The 20886-nt window shown below is 43.7% G+C and overlaps 1 protein-coding gene across 6 annotated transcripts in view; it reads left to right on the top strand.

Annotated features, from left to right (window-relative positions):
• ZDHHC8 (zinc finger DHHC-type containing 8) overlaps positions 1-20634 on the top strand; it is a 108182-nt gene extending 87548 nt beyond the window's left edge. For 4 of the 6 annotated variants that reach the window (XM_018076227.2, XM_018076226.2, XM_018076229.2 and 1 more), the window contains 8 exons: positions 2318-2490; positions 3429-3531; positions 6827-6918; positions 8579-8711; positions 9596-9713; positions 10305-10414; positions 12619-13655; positions 15818-20634. In XM_018076227.2, coding sequence (XP_017931716.1) covers positions 2318-2490; positions 3429-3531; positions 6827-6918; positions 8579-8711; positions 9596-9713; positions 10305-10414; positions 12619-13655; positions 15818-15989 — 1938 coding nt within the window. In that variant the 3' untranslated portion in view covers positions 15990-20634. The remainder of the gene's footprint in view (positions 1-2317; positions 2491-3428; positions 3532-6826; positions 6919-8578; positions 8712-9595; positions 9714-10304; positions 10415-12618; positions 13656-15817) is intronic. The other 2 variants (XR_001921099.1, XR_001921098.1) reach the window with 2 other exon arrangements.
• Positions 20635-20886: the final 252 nt, after the last annotated feature.

The raw sequence follows: 20886 nt of genomic DNA, 5'->3' as shown, positions 1-20886 counted from the left end.
TTAATATGTCTAAAATATATTCAGCTGTGCCATTAAAATGAAAGGAATTGCTAATCAGAGAAGGAAAAAATCCCCGAGTCAGCTGGAATGCTGTACACACTACCTTTGTCCTAATCCTCTTTGCCATAAGCAAGGGAATAGTCCCAAAGAAAGCAGCACAGTTACATGTGAGAGAAAGGCTGCCTGGATTTATCTTGTGTCAGTCGTTTTCTCCTTCAGGGCAATAGATATCTAAGTTATAATTATCTGGAAGCAGTGCTGTGCCTGGGAACCATCGATAAATAGGACAAGGCTGTCCTGTTCTGGAAGGCTTTGGAAGGATGTGGGATTTCAGAAGCCTGAGAGTAAGGGCTGCCAAGGTCCCTGGGTAAAGGGGAATAGCCACAGCTATTCATAAGTGGTGACACACAATTTGTTTAGGCTGCTGTGAATTGTTAAATAGAGCTGGATTTTTTGGTAGAAAACTTGAATCATGTATTCCTGGTTTTAAAACAGAAATGCTCTCACTAATTCTAGATCCTGAGGATTGTTTAGATGATGGTAAATTCTCAGTTGTCCTGTGGAATTTCTTCCTTCCACCTTCCCCAGTGGCTCGGCATAAAAATTCATTTGCAACAAATGAAGTTTTCTGAGGAAAAGATTACTCAAAACTCAGTGGTATAAACACTTAAGTTTCATGCTGCCATAAAGCCTCCATGGAGTCAGTTCTGCAGCAGCAATGAACAGGGGAGAGAATCCAAAGGGAACCTGCAGAAAATAGCAGAAGGCAAGGTGACTCTGGGTAGCCCTCCAGAAATTCTATTGATAGTCAGGTCAGTTGAACATTCCCTGCTATTTTGGGGCACAAGTAAGAAGCTCTGCTTGTAATTTAATTATGACTGCTGTGGAGGAATATAGGCAAAAAGCATTAATGACTTCTGAATCAATAAATCATGGTCTTAAACAGCATGTTTTATTGATTCTTGTGATGCTTATTTTCCACTCACCTGTCTATTTTAGGCCAGCACTGAGATGCCAGTGGGAGCCTCTCTGCTGATGTTCCCATGGAACCCACTCAGGGTTGTAATTCTTGTGTTTTCAGTTTCAACCTAGAATAAAATTAAAATTCTTTTCCCAAATATAAAACTTTTGAACTAATTTGATAAAAATGCACAAACAACAAAAGCAGACAACACTTGCAGAAATAAAAAACAGTTAAAACCTAAAACCTGCTGTTACCAGAGGGAGCCAAAAATGGATCTGTGACAGAAGTAGTCAGATTTTTGTTTTCTTTACTGAAATGTTTGCAGTGGGTACTTATAGTTTCATACTCCATAGGTATTTTGGGCTGCATACAACCAGATTTGCTTAACAGACAGATGTTGTGTCAGCATTTCAGATATAGCCTGAAATGATCTTTATAAAATTGCCCCTGCCATTTTTTAATGTGCTTTGAGAAAGCTCTAATCCATTTTCTTGTATTTTGTAAATTTTTGGTAAATACATTGTGCAAAACTTAGAAATATCAAACCATCATTGAGCAGTGTTTAAAAACAGCATTACCACAAAGCAAATAAACAGTTCTCTTGCTGATGCAGGGAGTGTGTAATGTCTGTTCTGCAGAACACAGAGGTAAGAAGGGGTTATTTCCTGCACCTGATCCTGTCCTCACGTCAGGAATAATCCCACTGAAGACAGTGGATTTACGTGCTTACAGAACTCTGTAAAGGCCTCTGAAAGGTGTCTCTGGCTTGCCCTCATTATTAAATCTCCTGTTAAAAGGCATTTGATCTTTTGTCTGAGACAAATAGTCAGGTTTGGGTTCATAACTGTAAATGAACCTGTGCAGAACTTTGCCTGTGTCTGATCCAGCTGTTGCTTTTCTTTATGGATCTGCTTGGTAAAAAAGTATATTTGGTGATGTCCATTGTTTAGAGTGGATTAATTCAGTGATATATAAATACTGAAATGTGGGACAGGGAATTCTGCAGCAGTATTGCATCTTGAAACCATTCTAGGTTATAATAACTTCATTGTAATTGACTCGTGCTAAGGATGATAAAAAATTAGGGCTTCTGCTGCTAGCAGATAAATAGACTGTCTTTTTTCTAATATATCCTCTCTTCAAACCCCATAAACACTCAAGTACCTCTCCATCCATAGACAGTGAAACAACTTGGTCCTAAAAAGAGTCTTACAAAGATAGTCAAGCATTCTGTAAAGCTGCAGAACTAGTCTGATGTAATTTTACATGACAGTGGTTTAGATTCATCTCTAAGACAATGTATTTTCTTTCACTGTTTGGATATTTTTCCCTGTGTCTCCCTTTCTTTACAAGGACTTTGACCATCACTGCCCATGGGTCAACAATTGCATAGGACGGAGGAACTACCGCTATTTTTTTCTCTTCTTGCTGTCCTTAAGTACACACATGGTTGGAGTGTTCACCTTCGGGCTCATCTTCGTGCTGAACCACATGGAAAAGCTGGGAGCAGCCCACACCACCATCACGTATCCTTCTTTCTGCTCTTCCAAGACCCCCGGTGACTGAGGAAAATGTGAAAGAAAGACTCTGAGGATTTGTCCTCCTGGAGCTGCTGGGGCCTCTCCTGATCCCCCTGTGCTCCTCTCCTGGGAATGCCCAGTGCAGGTTTCCCTCTGTCCCCACCGTGCTGTGTTCACATCCTTTACTCCAGAAACTGTGGCTGACCTTTTGTCTATCTCAGTCTTTGTCATGCAGAAGGATATGCTGCCTCCCTGAATTTTACTCACAGTCAGGTGTGACTCAGAGCTGCTGGGTGCTGTTTACTGTGTTTAAAACTCCATCACTGTATTCTAGAGCAGAGTTTGCTCTGGGAGCAGCCCCTGCCTGCTGGTGTAGTGTACTGAGGGGTGTCACTGCTCTTACTGGAGCAGTGCAGAGCATTCCCTACAGGATGGTCAGAGCCAGACTCAATGAGTTCACAGTACTTTTTACCAACTCAAGGGTAAGGACCCAGACTAGGAGCAGATGGACTTAACCTTGAGATAAAGTTTAGTTAGCCTCGCTTAAAAGGGCTACAGAAGAGCTGGGGAGGGACTTTGGTCAAGGGCCTGGAGTGACAAGACAAGGGAGAGCAGGCATAGTTTAGATGTGAGGAAGAAATTCTTCACTATGAGGGTGGGGAGGCCCTGGCACAGGTTGCCCAGAGAAGCTGTGGCTGCCCCATCCCTGGGAGTGTCCAAGGGCAGGTTGGACAGGGCTTGGAGCAACCTGGGCTCGTGGGAGGTGTCCCTGCCCATGGCAGGAGGTGGAATGAGATGATCTTTAAGGTCCCTTCCAACCCACCCCATTCTGTGACTCTGACACTCTCCTTGTTTCCAATATTCGTTCTCTCCTTTTCCTCTCTCTGTCTTTCACAGCCTCTTTTGCCCTCAGTCATCCCAGTTTCTTTAACTCTTGGATGCAGGATGGCTGTCATGTGTGTGGCTGGCTTGTTCTTTATCCCAGTCATTGGTCTCACTGGCTTCCACATAGTTCTGGTGGCCCGAGGGCGCACAACGAATGAACAGGTAAGAAGCAACCCCTTCTCTGTGTTTGTGGCTGAGCTGTGGAGTTGGGAAGGAAAGTCAGCAAGTCAGCTTGGGTAAAGCAAAAAAAATGATCCAAATCTTAGCAGTAACACTCTTACTGGAGCTTTTGTGAAGATCTAGGAAGATTGCCAATATTTTTTTATTTTCAGGTTTTTTTTTAATGCACTACAGGCAAAGATTTCCCCTTTCTAGCCACAGAGAATCATCCCAGGCTTATTTATCATTTAGAATCCACTCATGGCCTTGAAATAGGTTTTATGTGGTGAATACCATCCACCCCAGAAGTTCAAACTTTATGAGTCAGACTGAACAATCCATGAGACTGAGTGAAAGAAAGGAAAAGATTAAATCATGCCTTTGCCCTGTCTCCTGATATTTTGAACTCCCCCAGCAAGCCCACACTGCACATAATAAGGTCTGAGTTAGCTCTTTGTCTCTCTCTTGTTGTCCTGTGTATGAGCACACACACACTCGGCGCGATTGTGCCCAACTTGTTTTGCTTCTCCAGACCAAGTGCCAACACGGCATCTTGTGCCAAGCAGGCTGTAAAACCTGAGTTCCCCTGCAGGTCCTGCAGTGTCCATGATGCACAGCCCCTGTGGGGGTGATCCAGACCCACATGTGCACATGGATGGCTCAGTGTGGGTGACAGATCTAGTCTGGGGTCAGTGGCACGTCCTGGCTGTTCCTGAGGGCACCCTTTGCACTGGGGCAGGCACTGCCAGCCAGCTCACACAGCCCTTCCAGCCACGTTCCTCAGGCTCATTAACTGTGTGCATTCTGGTGCCTTACCCTGCCACAGCTCCAGCTCCAAAGCACCCCTCACATCGGGGCTTTTTTCACCTTTTGTGCCCCATCATACTTCCTTTCCCTTGTGGTTTGTTTCTTTTTCAGATGTGTTTTTGCTGCCCTTGCACCCATGGGTGCTCTGCAGCTCACCCTGAGCTGTCCTGGCAGTCCTGGGGGCTGCTGGCTTCCTGCCTGTGGAGCTGCAGGGCTGCCACTGGAGACATCTGTCTGAGGCCAGGCCCTGTAAACTGAGATGGCATTGTGTCCTGTCCCACCAGAGACAATAAAAACTCTTATCCACAATAGTGGGGGAGGTTTACATAAGCAAGGAGTCTGAAGTCATCCTGAACGGTTGCCTAACATGGCCTTTGAACAAAGCAGGCTTCCATAGCTGTCATCTCCAAATGCTTCTCTCTGTCCTGCTCAGAATCATCTGCTCTTCATTTTAAAATTGATTTTGGCCAAGTATTAGGCTTGATAGTGCTTATGATAGTAGCATGAAACTCAGGGCATTTTGGACTCCTGGCCCAAATCGTGGTTTGCCTTAGGCTTGTCTTTGTGCAGAGATGAAAATTTTAGGCTGAGGAAGAAGGAAAAATTTTACTTCAAAAAAACTGAAATTTAACTTCTTGTCTTTGTGGCTGCAGTAACATTTGGGAAGGTTGAGAATTTCTCATTTAACTTGATTGAAACAACTGTTACAAAATGTATCCTAGCTTGGATTGGTTTCCCGAGCTACCAAACCACTTGAGATTTAATTTATCTTCCCGTGCCATTCTGAAAATTAAATATGATCTGGTCTTAATTTCTGTTTAGTCATATGTAGTGGCTATCTGTAACTGAAAGATGGATGTTCCCAGCCTTCAGGTCCCTTTCAAAGGAAGTATATCTAAGTAATTAGAGCACCAGACCAGGAGTGATGGATATGAGATCTGCTCCTGGATTTGCCACTGTTCTAAAACATTCACTTTTTTCCTACAGCCAGTGTTGATTCTCTTTTCTTGCACTGGTAGTTATTTGTTGTCAGTTTTCCAGTTGCAATATGCTCTGTTTCACTTGTCCTCTTTTCCCAGTACATTTTATAGGCCAGTGGTACAGACATTTTTGGGTTTTTGCTGCAAATTTTTGGTATTTGTTCATTCCAGAGTTTGTTCTGAGCATTCGTAGTAGGCAGACTGTGATTTAAATGTGCATAGTGGCTGAGTTTAGATGTTTGTGAGCTTTCTGAATGCCTCTGAAATTCTTTTATGGAATCAAAATAACCCATAGTCCAACATCTGCTTATATCCTGGTATTTTTAGTTTCTGAATAGAGTAAATAAATATCCTTCCTTCTGAGACTGCTTTCTATCAGTGGATTTCAAACTACTTTAGAAACCAAATTGATATAATTAGTACTGTAATCTGTGAGTTAGAGAAATTTTATTTTTATTGTGTTTGAGAAAATGAGCACAGAGAGATAAAATGCTTTGCCAGCATCTGGCACAATTCAGCTTAAGCCTAGGATTGAATGCAGATGTGCCAAAGAGCCCAGGCCCACGTTTTAGTCATCAGGTTACTCTTCCAGCTCTCAGAACTTCCAACATATCTCTCTTGGCCTTTTCAAGAGTTTTATGTTATATCAACAATGCCAGCAGAATATATTGCAAAGTCACTTAATTGTGAAAGTGACTTAATTGTGTTATTTCATGTGAAAGTAATTTAAGTATTTCTGGTACTCTGTAAACTTGTTGCTCCATCAGAACTACGAGTTGATTAAAAACCCTTACATGCAAATAGCAACAGTAACGCTTTTAGAGGCAACCACTATTAATCTCCCTGGCTTTTTTGGGATCTGTCCCCATATGATTACTTTCAAGTATCTCTCTGTAGAGTACAAACTCTTTATAATGCTTGTGAAGCCTTGGATGGATCCCTCCAGTCTAACGAGGCTTGGCTTTTATTAAACGTGCTCATTTCCAAGCAAACATTGTAATCACCGGGGAGTTCTGGCACCCTCCTGCATAAAGCACTGATTTGTACTGATTGCTGCTAGGGAGGGGATCTGAGAGAGAGGAAACATTGCTCTCATCCAGCATTACAGACGTGGATTTGACATTCCTGTTGGTTTGGAGAGGACTTGCCAAGGCAGAGGAGTGGAAGTGACGGGAATGAAAGGAGCCAAAATGGGCTGTTTGGCTGAGAGCAGGCACAAATCCAGGCAGGAGCAGCATGGAGAGGTGAACATATGCACTTTGAAACCCAGTCACATTGAGCACACTGTCCTTTTGGGAAGGATCTTCATTTGAGTGCCTCCTGGCTGGAATTAGCTGACGGAGGTGATGTGTTAGAGCTGGAGAGAGGAAGTGCAGCATTCAAAGTAACATGATCTGTTTGGGAAGGACAGAAGGGTCAGAGCAAGGCAGACTTGTTCTTGGCTTTCTGAAGGTTGGATGATGACTTTGATATAAGCAGAGGTTTGAGCACTGTCCTGACTGTGTTTCCAGGTGACAGGTAAATTCCGCGGGGGAGTGAATCCTTTCACCCGAGGATGCTGTGGGAACGTGGAACACGTGCTCTGCAGCCCCTTGGCTCCCAGGTAGGAGACACACTGGCAACTGGGAGTGAGGGAGGCAGAGCAGCTGTTGGGACAGAGGAAGAAAATGTGCTTGGTTGGGCTCACAAGCCAAAGATCATTGATGAAATAAGAGAAAAGTAAAGCGAGACAGTCCTGAAGGCAGAGCTCTGTGGTGGCTCTTCCCTCTTGCATGGCTGTGACCTGTCCAAGCTTTCTTCATGTAATTCACAACCCTTATCCCAGAAATACTTATTTGGAGTGAGCAGGTCAAATTATGTCAAGAGCTGATAGCTTTGTCTTCAATAACTTGTTTGTCCATATCAGTAACAAGGGAGGTTTCCATATGTTGTCATACTCCCCACATGACTTCTTACACTGTGCAGTCAAGGTCCGGGCTGCTGGAGAAAAGGAAGGAAGCTAAAATCAGCCTTTCTCCTTAAGACTTAAATCTAATTTAAGTCTTCTGTGGTTTTCAATCTCACTGGCACTTTCATTATCATAAAACAGATCATCAGTGAGGTCTACATCACAGAACTTGGGATTTTATTAATGGCTTTCTATTTTTGGGGAAATAGATTTATCGTGTCACATTTTGAAATCAGGATCTTAATGCAGGCGATCAGATGGACTATAAATATCCTAGGTGCTGGGCTGTCCAGCCTGCAAACGTGTTAATAATCTTACTACAAGACTTATTTGAGCCTTTTCAGGGTATTGAGCAGTTCCAGACCCTGACACTGTTATCTGCCTTTTTCCCCCCCTTTATTATGCAACAGGTAAGTCCTAAAGGATTGCTACATGTGTTAATGTAAAGACACTGAAGTAGCTGCTTCTCAAACTTATCAAAACATGAAAATCGGGTCAAGATACATTAGAAGAGCCAGATATTAGAAATTGTGAGGCACTCCTATTAAGAGAGGGGTGTAAGTACCATCATTGTGGCTATTCACAGAATTGTAGCAAGCAGGACTTTAGTGTTTGGTGAAGACCTGTTCACATTGTCCTGCATATCGAAATCACTGAGCCATCACTACTAGAATGTCCTGTTCACTACAAAACCCAGAGAAAGCTGGTGTGTGTCTTGATGTTTAAGCATTGTACAGCCACTGGCCACTTTCACTTACAGAATTCTGTTCCACTGGAAAGAAATTAGAGATCTGAAGTCAGCCATTTCCCTTTAGATTTCTTGCTTCCTACAGACCTGTCTGCCTCTGTTACCTCCATTTATTTGAACACTAAACATGCCTCAGAAACAAGTCACCACGTGGTAAGTCAGAACTGGCAGCGCATCATCTTCTCCATGGTAACTCCCCACATGCTGGGTCTTATTCCCCCAGTCCTGGACTCCCACTGCAGGGCAGCTGGTTCATGTTCACTGGGTGAGATCTGGTCAGTCACTTCTGTTGGTGATAGGCCTCTCTTGCTCTCTTCATGCTCTTTTCCACCAGTGCTTTAAAAATTGTGCTTTTTACTGCATCCTCTCCATTTGCTCACTAAAAAAGCCCCATTGATCTTTTTACTGCTGTTCAGTTATCACATCTGTTGAAATAAATGGAGGTTGCTTACCTAGATTCTGACACATTCTTAAATCATAACCTGGAAGCAGGAAGATTTGCTTGTCTCTAAGCCTCGTTCTTAGATTATTGTTTATTTTAATGATGACTGTTGCCCAATGAATCAGGTATGTAATGGAGCCCAAGAAGAAGCAGGCTGTGAGTGTGAAGCCTCCTTTCCTCAGACCTGATTTATCTGAGCGACAGATCACAGTGAAGATCAGTGACAATGGGATCCAAGCCAACCTCAACCGCAGCAAGGTGAGGCAGCCTTCAGGAGCTGCTTGGGAAGGGCAGGGGTTATCAAGGGGTATGGGAATGAGTCTGTCATTGACAAATCTCTCTGGGATGATGAGGCATTTCTTGGAGAAGGTGACAGAGGTTGAGTCTTGTCATATACTTCATCCTCTGAAGGTAACCCAGGTTCAGCAGCAGCAGCTCTTGATCCAGGAGCAGTTGGTAACAGGCAGCTCTAGAATGGAAAGCCTCTGGGCTTCTCTTGGCAGAGGTGGCTGTTCTTTGCAGTGGTTATTTTCTGTCCCAAGAGTTGTCACCCCTTGATGTTCAAATTAATTTTAGTGAAACCCTGTACCATCAGGTCAGCTTTTCTGTTTCCAAGAATGTTCTGAGCTTCCAGGCTGCAGGAACACTTGTGGTCCAGTGAAAGGAATATTGACTCAGAAGCTGAGTTCTTTTATCTCCTCTTTTTTCTTCACTTTCTTCTGGCATGAATAGAGAGAAAGATTTTTTAGTCCTGTAGAAAGCAGTAGATTCAAAAGAAGCCAACTTGCAAGATTATTGTGGATAGTTACTTCTTACAGTCTTTGGAAAGTTGCTTGCTGAGAGCTACCTGGAAAGCTGCTGAAAAATGCTAGAAAACACCATTGTCTTCTACCACATATGAACTAGTGTGATGATAATGGTATTTAGCATGCCAAGTAGACCAGCATAGTGCAGTTAAAATTATACTGGCTTGTTATGACAGTGCTGATTTGACATGTCCTTGTCTGCAGTGGATGCTAAATCCTGCTTGTCATTACAGGTATGGGTAGTTCTTGTTCTGTGATACATCTAGCACTCTGACACATGCTGTTGTTTAACCAAGTTTCATGCAATGATTGATTTTTTTTTTTAATCATTTTCAGTCTAAAATTAGCCTGGAAGGTCTGGAGGATAAAAGTATGGAGGGCCAACCACCTCTCCCACCCAAAGGAGATCCAAGCAAGTACTCAGAGCTAAAAGGGCAGCTGGGTGCCAGTGAAGGTACAGTTGCATGATCAGTGTTTTATTTTTATTAATAAGAAAATATTTCAGCCTCTTTAAAAAGCCTGTGGTAATCTTTCAAAACATTAACAGGACCTGGGTGAAGGGTTTTTTTCTATTTATAGGAGTTCCAAGCTAGGGAAATTTACAGCAGGAAAGGGAGAGAAAAGTCAGCTTGAAGTGGTTAATTCAAACCTAGGTTGGATATTTCTATCAGTTTTACTTAACACCTTGATGCTATTAGAAAAACCTTTTTTTTTTTTTTTTCAGATAAATCCAGTAGCTGATTTCAGCCCAAAGATCTAGTATTTCGAATTAGGCTAAATTACTACTCACCAAAATATGTCACCCCACTTAACATACTATACTTTGTTTCTTCTTCCCATTACCTTGCTGATCTGGCAGCAATGTGCTGTTACTTCCACAGGGGCTCCTTGATTTTTGTGGAATTCTGCATAAAAGTACTGCGAGTTTTGTTCTTCCCAGAGCAGATCTGTTTGTGGAGGACCCCGGATAGGGAGGAATGATGGATGGTAGCTTTCTGTGCACACCCATTCTAACAGAAAGTCCTTTTTTTTTTTTCTTTTGCAGAAGGTGGCCTTTCACCCAAACTCATCAGCCCCCCCACTCCTGCCATGTACAAGTACCGACCCGCTTTCAGCAACAACCCCAAAGTTCACTACCACGCCACGGCCGAGCAGGTGAGTGAGCCTGGCAGTGTCTGCTCCCAGCCAGGGCAGTGTGGAGCTGGGCATGAACTCCCTGCCGGGCCCCAGTGAGTGTCAGTGTCAGAGTTTTAATCAGGACCCGTGGCACTGTTGTGTGACACTGCATTATTGTCACTGTGCTCCCCATGAACACAGGGCTGATGTCACAGCTCTCCTCTACTGAGCCTGACACGTCTGTCCTGCTGCTGGGCCAGTGTTTGGGCCTGACCCTGAGATGCTGACAAGTGTCACCTCCCACTGTCTTCTCCTGACACAGGTGCCACCCCACGTTCCCCTCAGAGGAGCTGGGCATGCTGAGCACTCCTCTGGATCAGACCCCTCAGCCAACAGTCACTATGCTCACGTATTCCTTAAGATGGCAGCTTGCAAAACAGAAAGAACTTTTAAAACATCCCAAGAGATATTTTAGTTAAAATTAGTGGAAGACTCCTCATATTTGACCTTCCTTAGTACCTTTTCAACACAGTTGGGTTATATGGAAAAAAACCACCTTCCTAACACTTGGCATCGTTTTCTCCCACAAAAAAAACTGAGGCCCAAAGAATTAGAGAGATATGCTCTGGATTTTCAACAGTTTTCTCCTTTTTTTAGGAGTTTTGGAGCATATTTTCTCATGGATTTATTGAAAATATTCCTTGGCTCCCAGAGATGCAATATAGATCCAGGAGAGGTTCTGGTTAGGCCAGGAGCCTGGGCAGTGCTGGGAAGTGATAACAGGGTCCAGCACCTTCACTCTGAGTTGCTGTTTCAATCCTGACCTACAACAGTGTCATTGCTGTGGGCTGACTGGTGTGAATACAACCAGCTCTGGGGACTTGTTCAATTTTGTAGCAGTCACAACTGTCTGGTAGTCAGGTGGGAATATCCTGAAGTGGAGTTCACTTGGCAAGCTGATGGGAGGACGTGCCTCTGTCTGCCAAGCCTGAGCAGGGCACAGAGGGAAGGATGAGGTGAGGGATGCCCTGGTGTCTGTTCTGTGGCACTTCTTCACCTGTCACTGTGATTCTGCTTTTGAGCAGCGAAAGCTGGTAGGAAACAGGGATCAGGACAGAAGAATAAGCAGCACAAATAAATCACGTCCTTGCTCTCTCATCCTCCTCTACAGGCTGCCACTTGGTCTCCTTTTTCCAGAGAAGGCCAAATTTAGCACCATGCTCTGGAAGAGAGTGAGCTGTTTTGCATATTTCTCTATCTTCTAACTCAAAGAAAAAAACCTTTAAAAGCTTCACAATAAAAGAGATTTTTATAATTTAGCTTTTTCTTTATAGCTTTCCTTTGAAAGAAACTAGATAAAGAATAACCTGTGTAGACTGCATTTGTGATTAAATATGTGACTGATAATAATTCCTGTTTGCAGAACCAGTGCAGCCAATTTATTGTGCATTATGGTAAACTCTTCTTCAAAAATAACAGCAAAAATTATTTGCTTAGCACAGAATGGCATTTTAAGTGAACAGAACTGTAAGCAATTTTCACAGAGTAAAACAAAGTGAAGTCTTATCTGTTTTCATTGCATAAATAAATTATGGCCTCTGATTCCTTCTCTGATGTGGCCACTTTGTCCTGCACAGGCAATAAAAAAGAGAAAATTGCTTCATTTTGTTGTCTAAATGGTAGGAAGGAGCCTCTCTGCTTTAATTAAACTTATGTGCCTAATTTTGAAGACCTATGACCAGAAATTCAGAATTACTGAATATTCATAGCACAGAGTAAAGTGGATAAGAGTGTTCTGGTCCCCAGTGTGTTGAAATGAAGCAGAAAGTATTTCTGTCTCAGCACACAAAACCAGACATCCCTCAACTCAAGAGCTATTTGTAGAAAACTCTAAGTGCAGTGGTTTTTCCAAGGGCAGTATTATCAGATTACAATCTGATTTACCTTGTCTGAGACTTGAGCCTCAGTTTAGGTCTCACATTCAGTGTTTTCAATGTCCATGTATTAGCTTATCTATTACTGTCAATATTATTTAGCACTTAGTATGAATAGCTCCTCCTTGCTTCTAAGGTGCTAATCCAGGTGCTAAACAGGACTGAGGAGACTCCTTGTAATGAACCTGTGTCATAGCTGGGATCTGAGAGAAGACCTCCAGCTCTTTCCTTCCCCTGCAGTCCCTGTGCAGAGCAAGCCTGTACTGACATGACACTGGCTTCTGTTTCTCATGTTCACCTCTGTTTTAGATCACCCTGCAGGAGGGACACAGCCAAGGGGCTTTGATAGAAGAGGATGGCAGGAGCCTTGATTACCAGTCCGAACCCAGCCTGGACATCCCCAGCTACAGGAAGAGCTCCCTCCACAAGACCTATCAGTCTTCCCCACTGCAGATAGATTCCTTTGCCATCAACTCACGATCCCTGAGCCTGAAATCTGCTGGCAGGAGAGGGACAGACAAAGTGCCCCTTCATCCCATGAAGTCTGAAGGGGCGGCTTCCACCCCTTACAAAAGCATCTTTTCTCCCAATTCCCTGTCCAACAGAAACGGGAGCCTTTCCTATGACAGTTTGCTGAACCCCATGTCCCCCTCGGGGAGGAAGTGCATGGCCCACTCTGCAGTGAGCTCTGTCGGGTACCACTCCCCGTATCTGTCAGCCAAAATGTGCCACCTGCGGGGCAGTGACCTGCAGCACCAGCCCCCCCAGAGCTTCAGCCCCGTGCTGGGGGCTCCGGCTCCGCACCAGCGAGACCCCTCCCCGGTGCGCTACGACAACCTTTCCAAGACAATTATGGCGTCCATCCAGGAAAGGAAGGAGATGGAAGAGAGGGAGAAGCTCCTCCACTCGCACCCCGACTCGGTGTTTGCAGACTCGGGTGTCTATGACACCCCCAGCTCCTACAGCCTGCAGCAGGTCAGCACACTGTCCGAGGACCCGCGCGGCATGGCCATGAGATACGGGTCCAGGGACAATCTGATGGCCGCCACCAGCTTTAGCACAAGGAACCCTATACTGCAGTCCTCAGTGTCTTCACTCTCAAGTGCAATGACAAGAGCACCAAGGACTTCCACAACCTCTCTGCAAGCTGATTTAGCCAATAATAACGTGCAGTCCCACCAGGCGCTGCAGGGCAGGGTGAGCAACGGCTCCTACAAATCCCCGGGCCACCAGGTCCCGTCGTCCCCCACAGGGATGCCCAGGTCACCCTCCTACGGAGGCCCGAAGGCCGTGTCCTTTGTGAACACTGTGGAAATCACGGAGGTGCAAGCAGTGGGAGCACAGAGGTACGTACTGCCCCGGGAGTGCTTGGCCATGGCAGCCTGCCCTTGGCTGGAGGCACGACCCAGGTGACACGTTTGCTGTAGGCCATGAGGGTGGGGGGTTGTGGGTGCTCTTCAGTTCCGTGACACCCCCACAGCAACGTCATCATGACAAAATGTTAGCACGTGTGCTGTAGCTTGAACTGCAGGTGGTTGAGTCAGTTGTATAAGTCACAGTGAATTGTAGTCATAAAGATTATTTGTCTAAAGATTATTTGGAAGATCTAACTTTCAGGAGGCAGACAGCCATTTTCTCCTCTTCATATGTGTTTAAAAAATGAGCCTGTTTCAGTGAAAGAAGACCTGTGGACTTTCCTTTGCCTCTCTGCCCTCTGTTTGAGACCTGGCTGTGTCAGCTGCTGCTCTAGGAAAGATGATGATAGGAAAAGCTGTTTGCTTTTTCTCAGTCTCTGGTTTTTGGTTCTATCGCTGCTTTTACACTGTGTTTATTTAAAAGGTAGAGCCTGTAAATTCACTTCAATTCAGCTCTTTGAGGTTATGAAGAATACAATGTCTGGCAAAAGTGGTCTAGCTATTAAAATAGCTACAGGTCCCATCAGGTGTTAAAGAAAGTGGCAGACATATGAGAACATTGCAGAGGATTTTTTTTACTGAAGTTCCTAAAGTCAAGTACCTAGATTAATAAATAAATAACTTAATAAACTAGTGAAGTAAACCTCCCACAAGCATTCTGTGCTTTGTAAACCTGGCACATTTTCTCTGGCAGTAACACTACAAATGACTTTCCCTTCTCTCCTTTCCCCTAAGATTCCCAAGCTCCTTCGTGCCTCATTTCAGGAGGCAGACTGTGTTCTTCAGGAGATTTCAGCACTAAACTAGGGCTTTGATAATACTCTGTTGAGGCAAATTTAGCATTTGGTCCCTACATATTTCAGCTGTTTGGGGACACAGCAGTGTTTTATGAAATCACCCCATTAGTTCCATCTCTGTCTGTGTGTTTTGCTGGTTCAGATGCCCACAGCTCCAGTCTCTGGTGGAAGCACAGCTCAGCCACGTCGGGCTGGTGGGAGCGGATGGACCTGCTGCTCCAGCTCCAGGAGACAGCTGTCAGACCAGATTGCCACAGAAAAAGTGGCAAAAACTCCAAAACCCTCTGGCCTCCAGGAAAGGTCAGGGTGGTCTGAAATAGCTGGGGCTGCCTCTGTCTGCAGGCAGCAGGAAGTGTTCTGTCCTGGAAGGGACGTCAGCCCCCGGTCACTGCTGTTGGCAGGAGCTGCTCTTAGACTTGAGAGTGAGGCAAAGCCCTGCAGACATCATCCAGCCCTGTGCAGGAGTGAGGCAAAGCCCTGCAGACATCATCCAGCCCTGTGCAGGAGTGAGGCAAAGCCCTGCAGACATCATCCAGCCCTGTGCAGGAGGACACTGAGGACACAGCAGCCCCCAGTCATGCTGATACTTCCAGAGCATACACAAGTTCTTTTGTAGGTTTTTATCTAATTACTTCAAGAATCCTGGGGAAGAGACACATTATGCTTTAGTGTGTAGTAGCCTGGATTTAGAAGATCTTTTGAGGAGAGCCTGTTGTCCATGCTCCCTGGCACTAAGTCAGAAAAAAGGAAATTATTTTAAAGAGTCCATCTGGATTATGGTCTTTAATTACAGGCATCCTAGAATACTTCCTGACTTGATTCAGTTTATGTCTTCTGTCACAAAGAAGTCTTACCAATCCACCTGTCTTATGTGTTTTAGAGATGAGCAACATAATTTTATCTCAATATTTAGCTAGGAAATGGTTTTTTTTCTGAATATTTTCTTTCTGATTGTAAGACACAATTTGGCTTAAGGTCAGTAGTGGTGACAGTTAAACCCTCCCACATCCTACAGATGTTTATGCAATTAATTTAAATCAACAAAGCATTTAAGCAAGTAATTAAATGAACAAATATTACTGGGGTCTTATCCACTAACCTAATGGCCAAATAAATTCTCTCATTTCAGTGGCTTTTCATCCAGTGCATTGGCTTCAACCAGCTTTCTCCCAGGCTTGAATATTTTGCAATCCTGGGACTCAGGGTAACAGGGGTGATTGTTTATCCTGAGTGAAGCCATTCTGCTATCACACTTTGTCACTAACATTGCATCTTTTGATGTTTCCTTTGATGCAGGGATGACATGCAGTTGAAGACACCTCACAGTAAAATCAATGGACAGCCAAAAGGAATAGTCAGGTTGGGCTCCACATCAAGTTCCCAAGGGACCCCTGTCAGCCCTGCTAGACACTCAAATGTTAAGAAGGTGTCTGGAGTTGGTGGAACAACCTATGAAATTTCAGTGTAAAATAAAATTAGTTAAAAATAAAGAGCCATCCACTCAGCCAGCCATGAAGCTAGGAGCACTGTGAAGACTCAAATAACAACAAAGAAGGAGCAGCAGCGGCCGGCCACTCTCCTTTTCTTGTTTTGGGTTTGTTCTGTTTTCATCTTTCTCTTCTGGCCAAAAACCAGCTGCAGCCTTATTCTTGAGGGAATTAAACTGTACAGTCTATCAGACTCTTCCTGAAGAGGGAAGGGAACTGGCAGGAACTGGCTACGACCTGACACCACGGCCCCGAGGGTTCCCTTCCTGCGGGGGAGCGCTGAAGCCATCGCGCGTCTGTCCAGCGAGTCTCTCGTGTACCAGTTGTGCTGTGACGGTCAGTCCGGGGTCATTCAGCTTTCCCATGCCTGTTCCCAGTTCTCCTGGCCAGTGATGTGTCCAGCAGGAGCCAAGGACCACCTGCTGTTTTCCTGCTGCCATGGAAGGCAGGTTTCCTGTGCGAGAACTGCCCCGCGTCCCCCCGGCACTGCCGCTTGGGTTCCTTCTCCTGGGAAGGAGCAAGGCAAGGCCACTTGGGCTGCAAACACCATGTCGTCTTCAAAAGCCTCCCTGGTCCTGGATGGGAGCAGGAGAAAGGATCTCAACAGCTTCTCACTGTCTGCCAGTCTCCTCCCTGTGTGTGACACTGTGTGTGTGTCTGTCTCTCGTGGAAAAGGACCAGGAAGGATCTTCCACTGACCTCTCGCTCCCTCTGGGTTCTAAAGGCTTCTCTGACTCGGAAGCAGAACCAAGCAGATAAGAAAGGAAATGTTTGGATGGGAACATACTTTAAACAGCCGTCAGCTGCTTTCCCTGCACCCTCCCTGTTCCCCGTTGGATTTAGGCAATAACCTGGTTTACTGCCCTGCCCTGGTGCCGTCTGTGTAATCCCACAACAAGGTTGTCATGAGCTGTTGAATTTACAGTGTGTGTAACTGAGCCAAGTGTACATCTAAAGGATATAAATTTTCTGTCTGCCTAATTACTAGCACATTCCCTTTGGTCTTCAATACTGTTAGACAAAGGATTTTCCATTTGGGTTTTTTCCCCGGGGAACAACTTTTTAAAATAGTATCAATCAAATCTATTTAACATTCTGAGGTTTCCTTTTCGTGTCTCCAGAAAAGTACATTTACTTTGTTGGATTTAAAGACAACTTTACTATAAAAAAACAAGAAAGGGGTGCATTACTTTTATCACAAATATGAGGACTCTGGCAAAGCTAATTTTGGGACAAATGGATTTTTATTTCTCTGTTCCTTATCTCCTTTTCCTTCCCATGCAGTTACCACCTCAGAAGTCAAAAGTACTGAGATCTGGACCAATGCTAACTAGCCAGATCACGTGTGCAATTAAGAATATCCTGAGCGACTGTTGCCAAAGTCACTAAAAATTATTCTTTTATCACTGAGCCAGTCAGCATACGAAACCTCGACTTCCCACCTGGTTCTCCTGGTGAATGGTTTTGACTAGAGAGCTAAATCCATCATTTTTCAGGATATTTGTTTCAAGGGGTTAAATCCTTTTCAATCCTTGACTATAATGAGGAGCTCTCCAGGTATTTGGTAGCAATTCAGAATGTGTTGATAACATCTTATTTGTTTTCATGTATGTTGAGATTAATTGTTCCAGAAGGCAAATACTGACCTTAGTTTTGCCTGGTTAAAATTTGTATTTTAATTTGATAAATCTTGACATCTGCTGCAATACATGGTTATTATGTCCCTTGTATATCACATTATTTTTTGGGGACAAAGGTTGAAGAGAACATAAGAAAGTTAATCATCTCTCTGTGGAATGCTCTGTGTTGCCTGAAGGGAGAAACCTGGAAAGCAATGCACCTGCAATAGGCTGAAGTTCTGAGAGAGGGAAGTAGAAGTGATATTTTCAGTGCCTACTGTAGGGACATTGCAGAGCAGAGAAGCAGTAGTCCTTCTATGCAGATTTGCTCACTGGCATGTAGAATATTGTCTTTAGTTGGATGCACCACGGTACCAGAAAGATGCTGGCAAACTGGATCAGGTACACATGGAGCAATATGTATTAAAGGACTGGCTGGGCTGGCTAATGAGATGATTTAAAGGGCTAAAACGTGCCACTGGCGAGGCAATGAAGGGGAAATCAAGTATCATAATTGTACAGATATGTTAATTAAAAGTTGCAAAACCAAAGGTAAATCAAAGGGTTGTCACTGGTAACCAATGGTCTCCATTTAGAAGGGGGCACAGAAGCTGGAGGAGAAGGGGCAGTGGAATAGTCTTCCAAGGCAGAGTTTTGGAGCCAAAGTATTCAGGACAGTCAAACTATATTTGGACAAGTCATTAAAAGAATTTCTGTGAGAGGTGAGCCTGTGGGGACAAGAGGCTAGACCAGATGGCCTTATAGATTTCTTCCATCTTTAACTGTTACTAATCTGCCATCTACCCTGATGTTAACTCCTCAGGAGGATGCAGTACTTCCTTAAGGACTGGAATTCACTCTGGTGCATAGAGTATCACAAGAATTACTTGTTTTTAAAGTATCACCTATGCCATATGTAAGCCCTGAAAAAGAGGGGATATGAGACACAGGGAGTTTGGGCTTGGGAGCTGGACAAGGGCACATCTGATCATGTATCTTTGAATACCTACATGAAATTCATGCAAGCAAGGCTGAAAATTTGCACCAGTGTAACATTTGAGATTTGCATCCCAGTGATGCTCCACTTTGATCGTTCTTTCTCTTGCATTTATAAATGAAAAAGCTACTGAGGAACTTGAAGGGCCAAAGAGCCTTTGAAGTTAACTACATTAGTTCATGAGAGAATTTCTCAGTAAGACTAAACACAGTATTGTGTGTATAAAGCACTAATATCCAGGGTTATTTTGACATAGTTCACAAGGGGTAAGGGAGGGAAAAATGAATGCACTGTGTCAGTACAGGTTCAGAAGTAAGGATTATGTATTTTGTGAGTAGTTTTGCCCACAGTTGAGAGACATTCAACTTCTTCATAGGTTTACAATGGTACCAAAGTCTTTTTTTTTTTCCTCTTGAGGTTTGCATTTAGTTCAGTGCACATAGCCTGGAGTAAATGATTCAAATTTTCTGAAAGAATAATCTAAGCAGAACTGTTAACAGGAGATTGCATGCAGCAAATCCAGCCTCATTTTCATCCAAGGCACTGAGCCTGCAGTTATTTTCTCATAAATCTAAGTGTCTGTTTCCATAGTTCCTGTTGTGGGGCTGGGGACCTATTTATTAAATCCAGTTTTTGAGCAGATCCAGCCCATGTTAAAGTATAGTTCTTTAAGCAGTTTACAGATTAGCAGCAAGGTTCTTCTGCCCAGATAGCCTATTTTTACAGACACTGCAGGCCAAATCTTCAGCTGGTATAAATTGGTGTGGCTCCATCAAAGCTCATTTAATTGATGCTAATTTGTAGTAGGTGGGGATCAGCCATGAAAATCCAGCATGAGTTAACACATCCTGTAAAGTAGCTTCTTTATTTTTGTCATGCTTATTTCACGTGTCAGAAGTCTTAAATATTGTCAACATGTTTTTATTTGTAGCTGTGGATTGTATTACCTATTTAAAAAACAGCAATAGTTTTTGTTTAGTTTATGCCTCAGTTTTCATTGCATATTGCATTTTATTAGCAGTTTGTTCCCTGTTCATACGCTCCCATTTAGCCTCCAGGTTTTCATTGTAGTACAACCTGCCTTGAAAAGTTGGATCTCTGTATCTTTAATTGTATAATATATTGAGTATTATGAAATTAAATGTACCTTACTACATGGGTGGGAGAGAGAGGAAATATTTTTACTTGAAGCCTTAATATTTTCTTTTTTTACTACTTTGTTTGTTGACCTCATAGGAAAGTCTGAATAGCAAAGACTTTGAAACTCCGGGCCAAATACTGCACTGACAGACAACCAGCATTTGGCCCCCATGTCAAAACTGGATGCAGACATAACCTGAAGTGAACAAGGGAAAAGCCTCAGGGTGGCATATCTTCCTGAAGATCATTGATACAGTCTCAAAATACGTCTGTAAGCAAGTACATTAAAGAATTCTTCAAGTCTTGAATTTTAAAGGAAGGTGATAGCAGGAACTGCCCTAATATCTTACATTTGCTTTTTTATTTATTTTTTTTTTAAATTAAGCAAAACAAATGTATTTACTCAGTTTGGTTGAAGGCAGCTCTGAGGGTTGCACAGAGCTGTGTGTCAGTGGCCACGTGCAGCAAATGAGCTGGGCTGTGTTGCTGCTCTAATTGCTAACCAAGCATAACGTTGGGGCAGCTTGGCCTGAGAGAATCCCCTCCTGGGCATTCCCGGGGACGTTCCTACTCTCCTGCAAGCCTAATGTGGAAATTGCAATGTGGTTTTCTTTGGACTATATCTGTGGGCCAGACTAGAGATATATAGAGAGATATATATATATAGTCAATATTTTTTTGTGTGTGTGGGAAAGATGGGGTCAAGCTTGCTGTCTCTGACAGTCTGGGAAGTTGATGTCGAACCGTTTTTATGGTCTGTATTTCACCTGTTCTGCCACCTTGAATTGTTGGAATGTATCCGTGCAGGCTTTGTGGAGCTCTGTCTGTAACCTTTTTTGTGGCTCTCGTAATACATATATATTTTTTAAACCTTTGAGTCACTTCAGTATTTTCGAGTGTCCGTTTCTGCCCCGGTGCATTCGTTTGCTGAGCTGGCTCCTGGTGCTCTGCCCTTCCTCACTTCCACTGGTGCAAAATGTGCACTGAAAGAGTAGAACTGGAAAGGCCAGTTCCAGTGCAAAGTCTGCAAGTGACAAAACATTAAAAGAAGTGACTGCAGGTTAAATCTCATTTTCAAGATGCTTATGGTAGAGTAGGAAATATGCTCTGTCTTTAAATTGT

This window comes from Manacus vitellinus, unplaced genomic scaffold, assembly GCF_001715985.3.
Source record: "Manacus vitellinus isolate BGI_N305 unplaced genomic scaffold, ASM171598v3 scaffold_31_pilon, whole genome shotgun sequence".
Lineage (NCBI taxonomy): Eukaryota > Metazoa > Chordata > Aves > Passeriformes > Pipridae > Manacus > Manacus vitellinus.
Note: the sequence above shows the minus strand (reverse complement) of the source record. Positions and strands in the feature narration are given on the sequence as shown.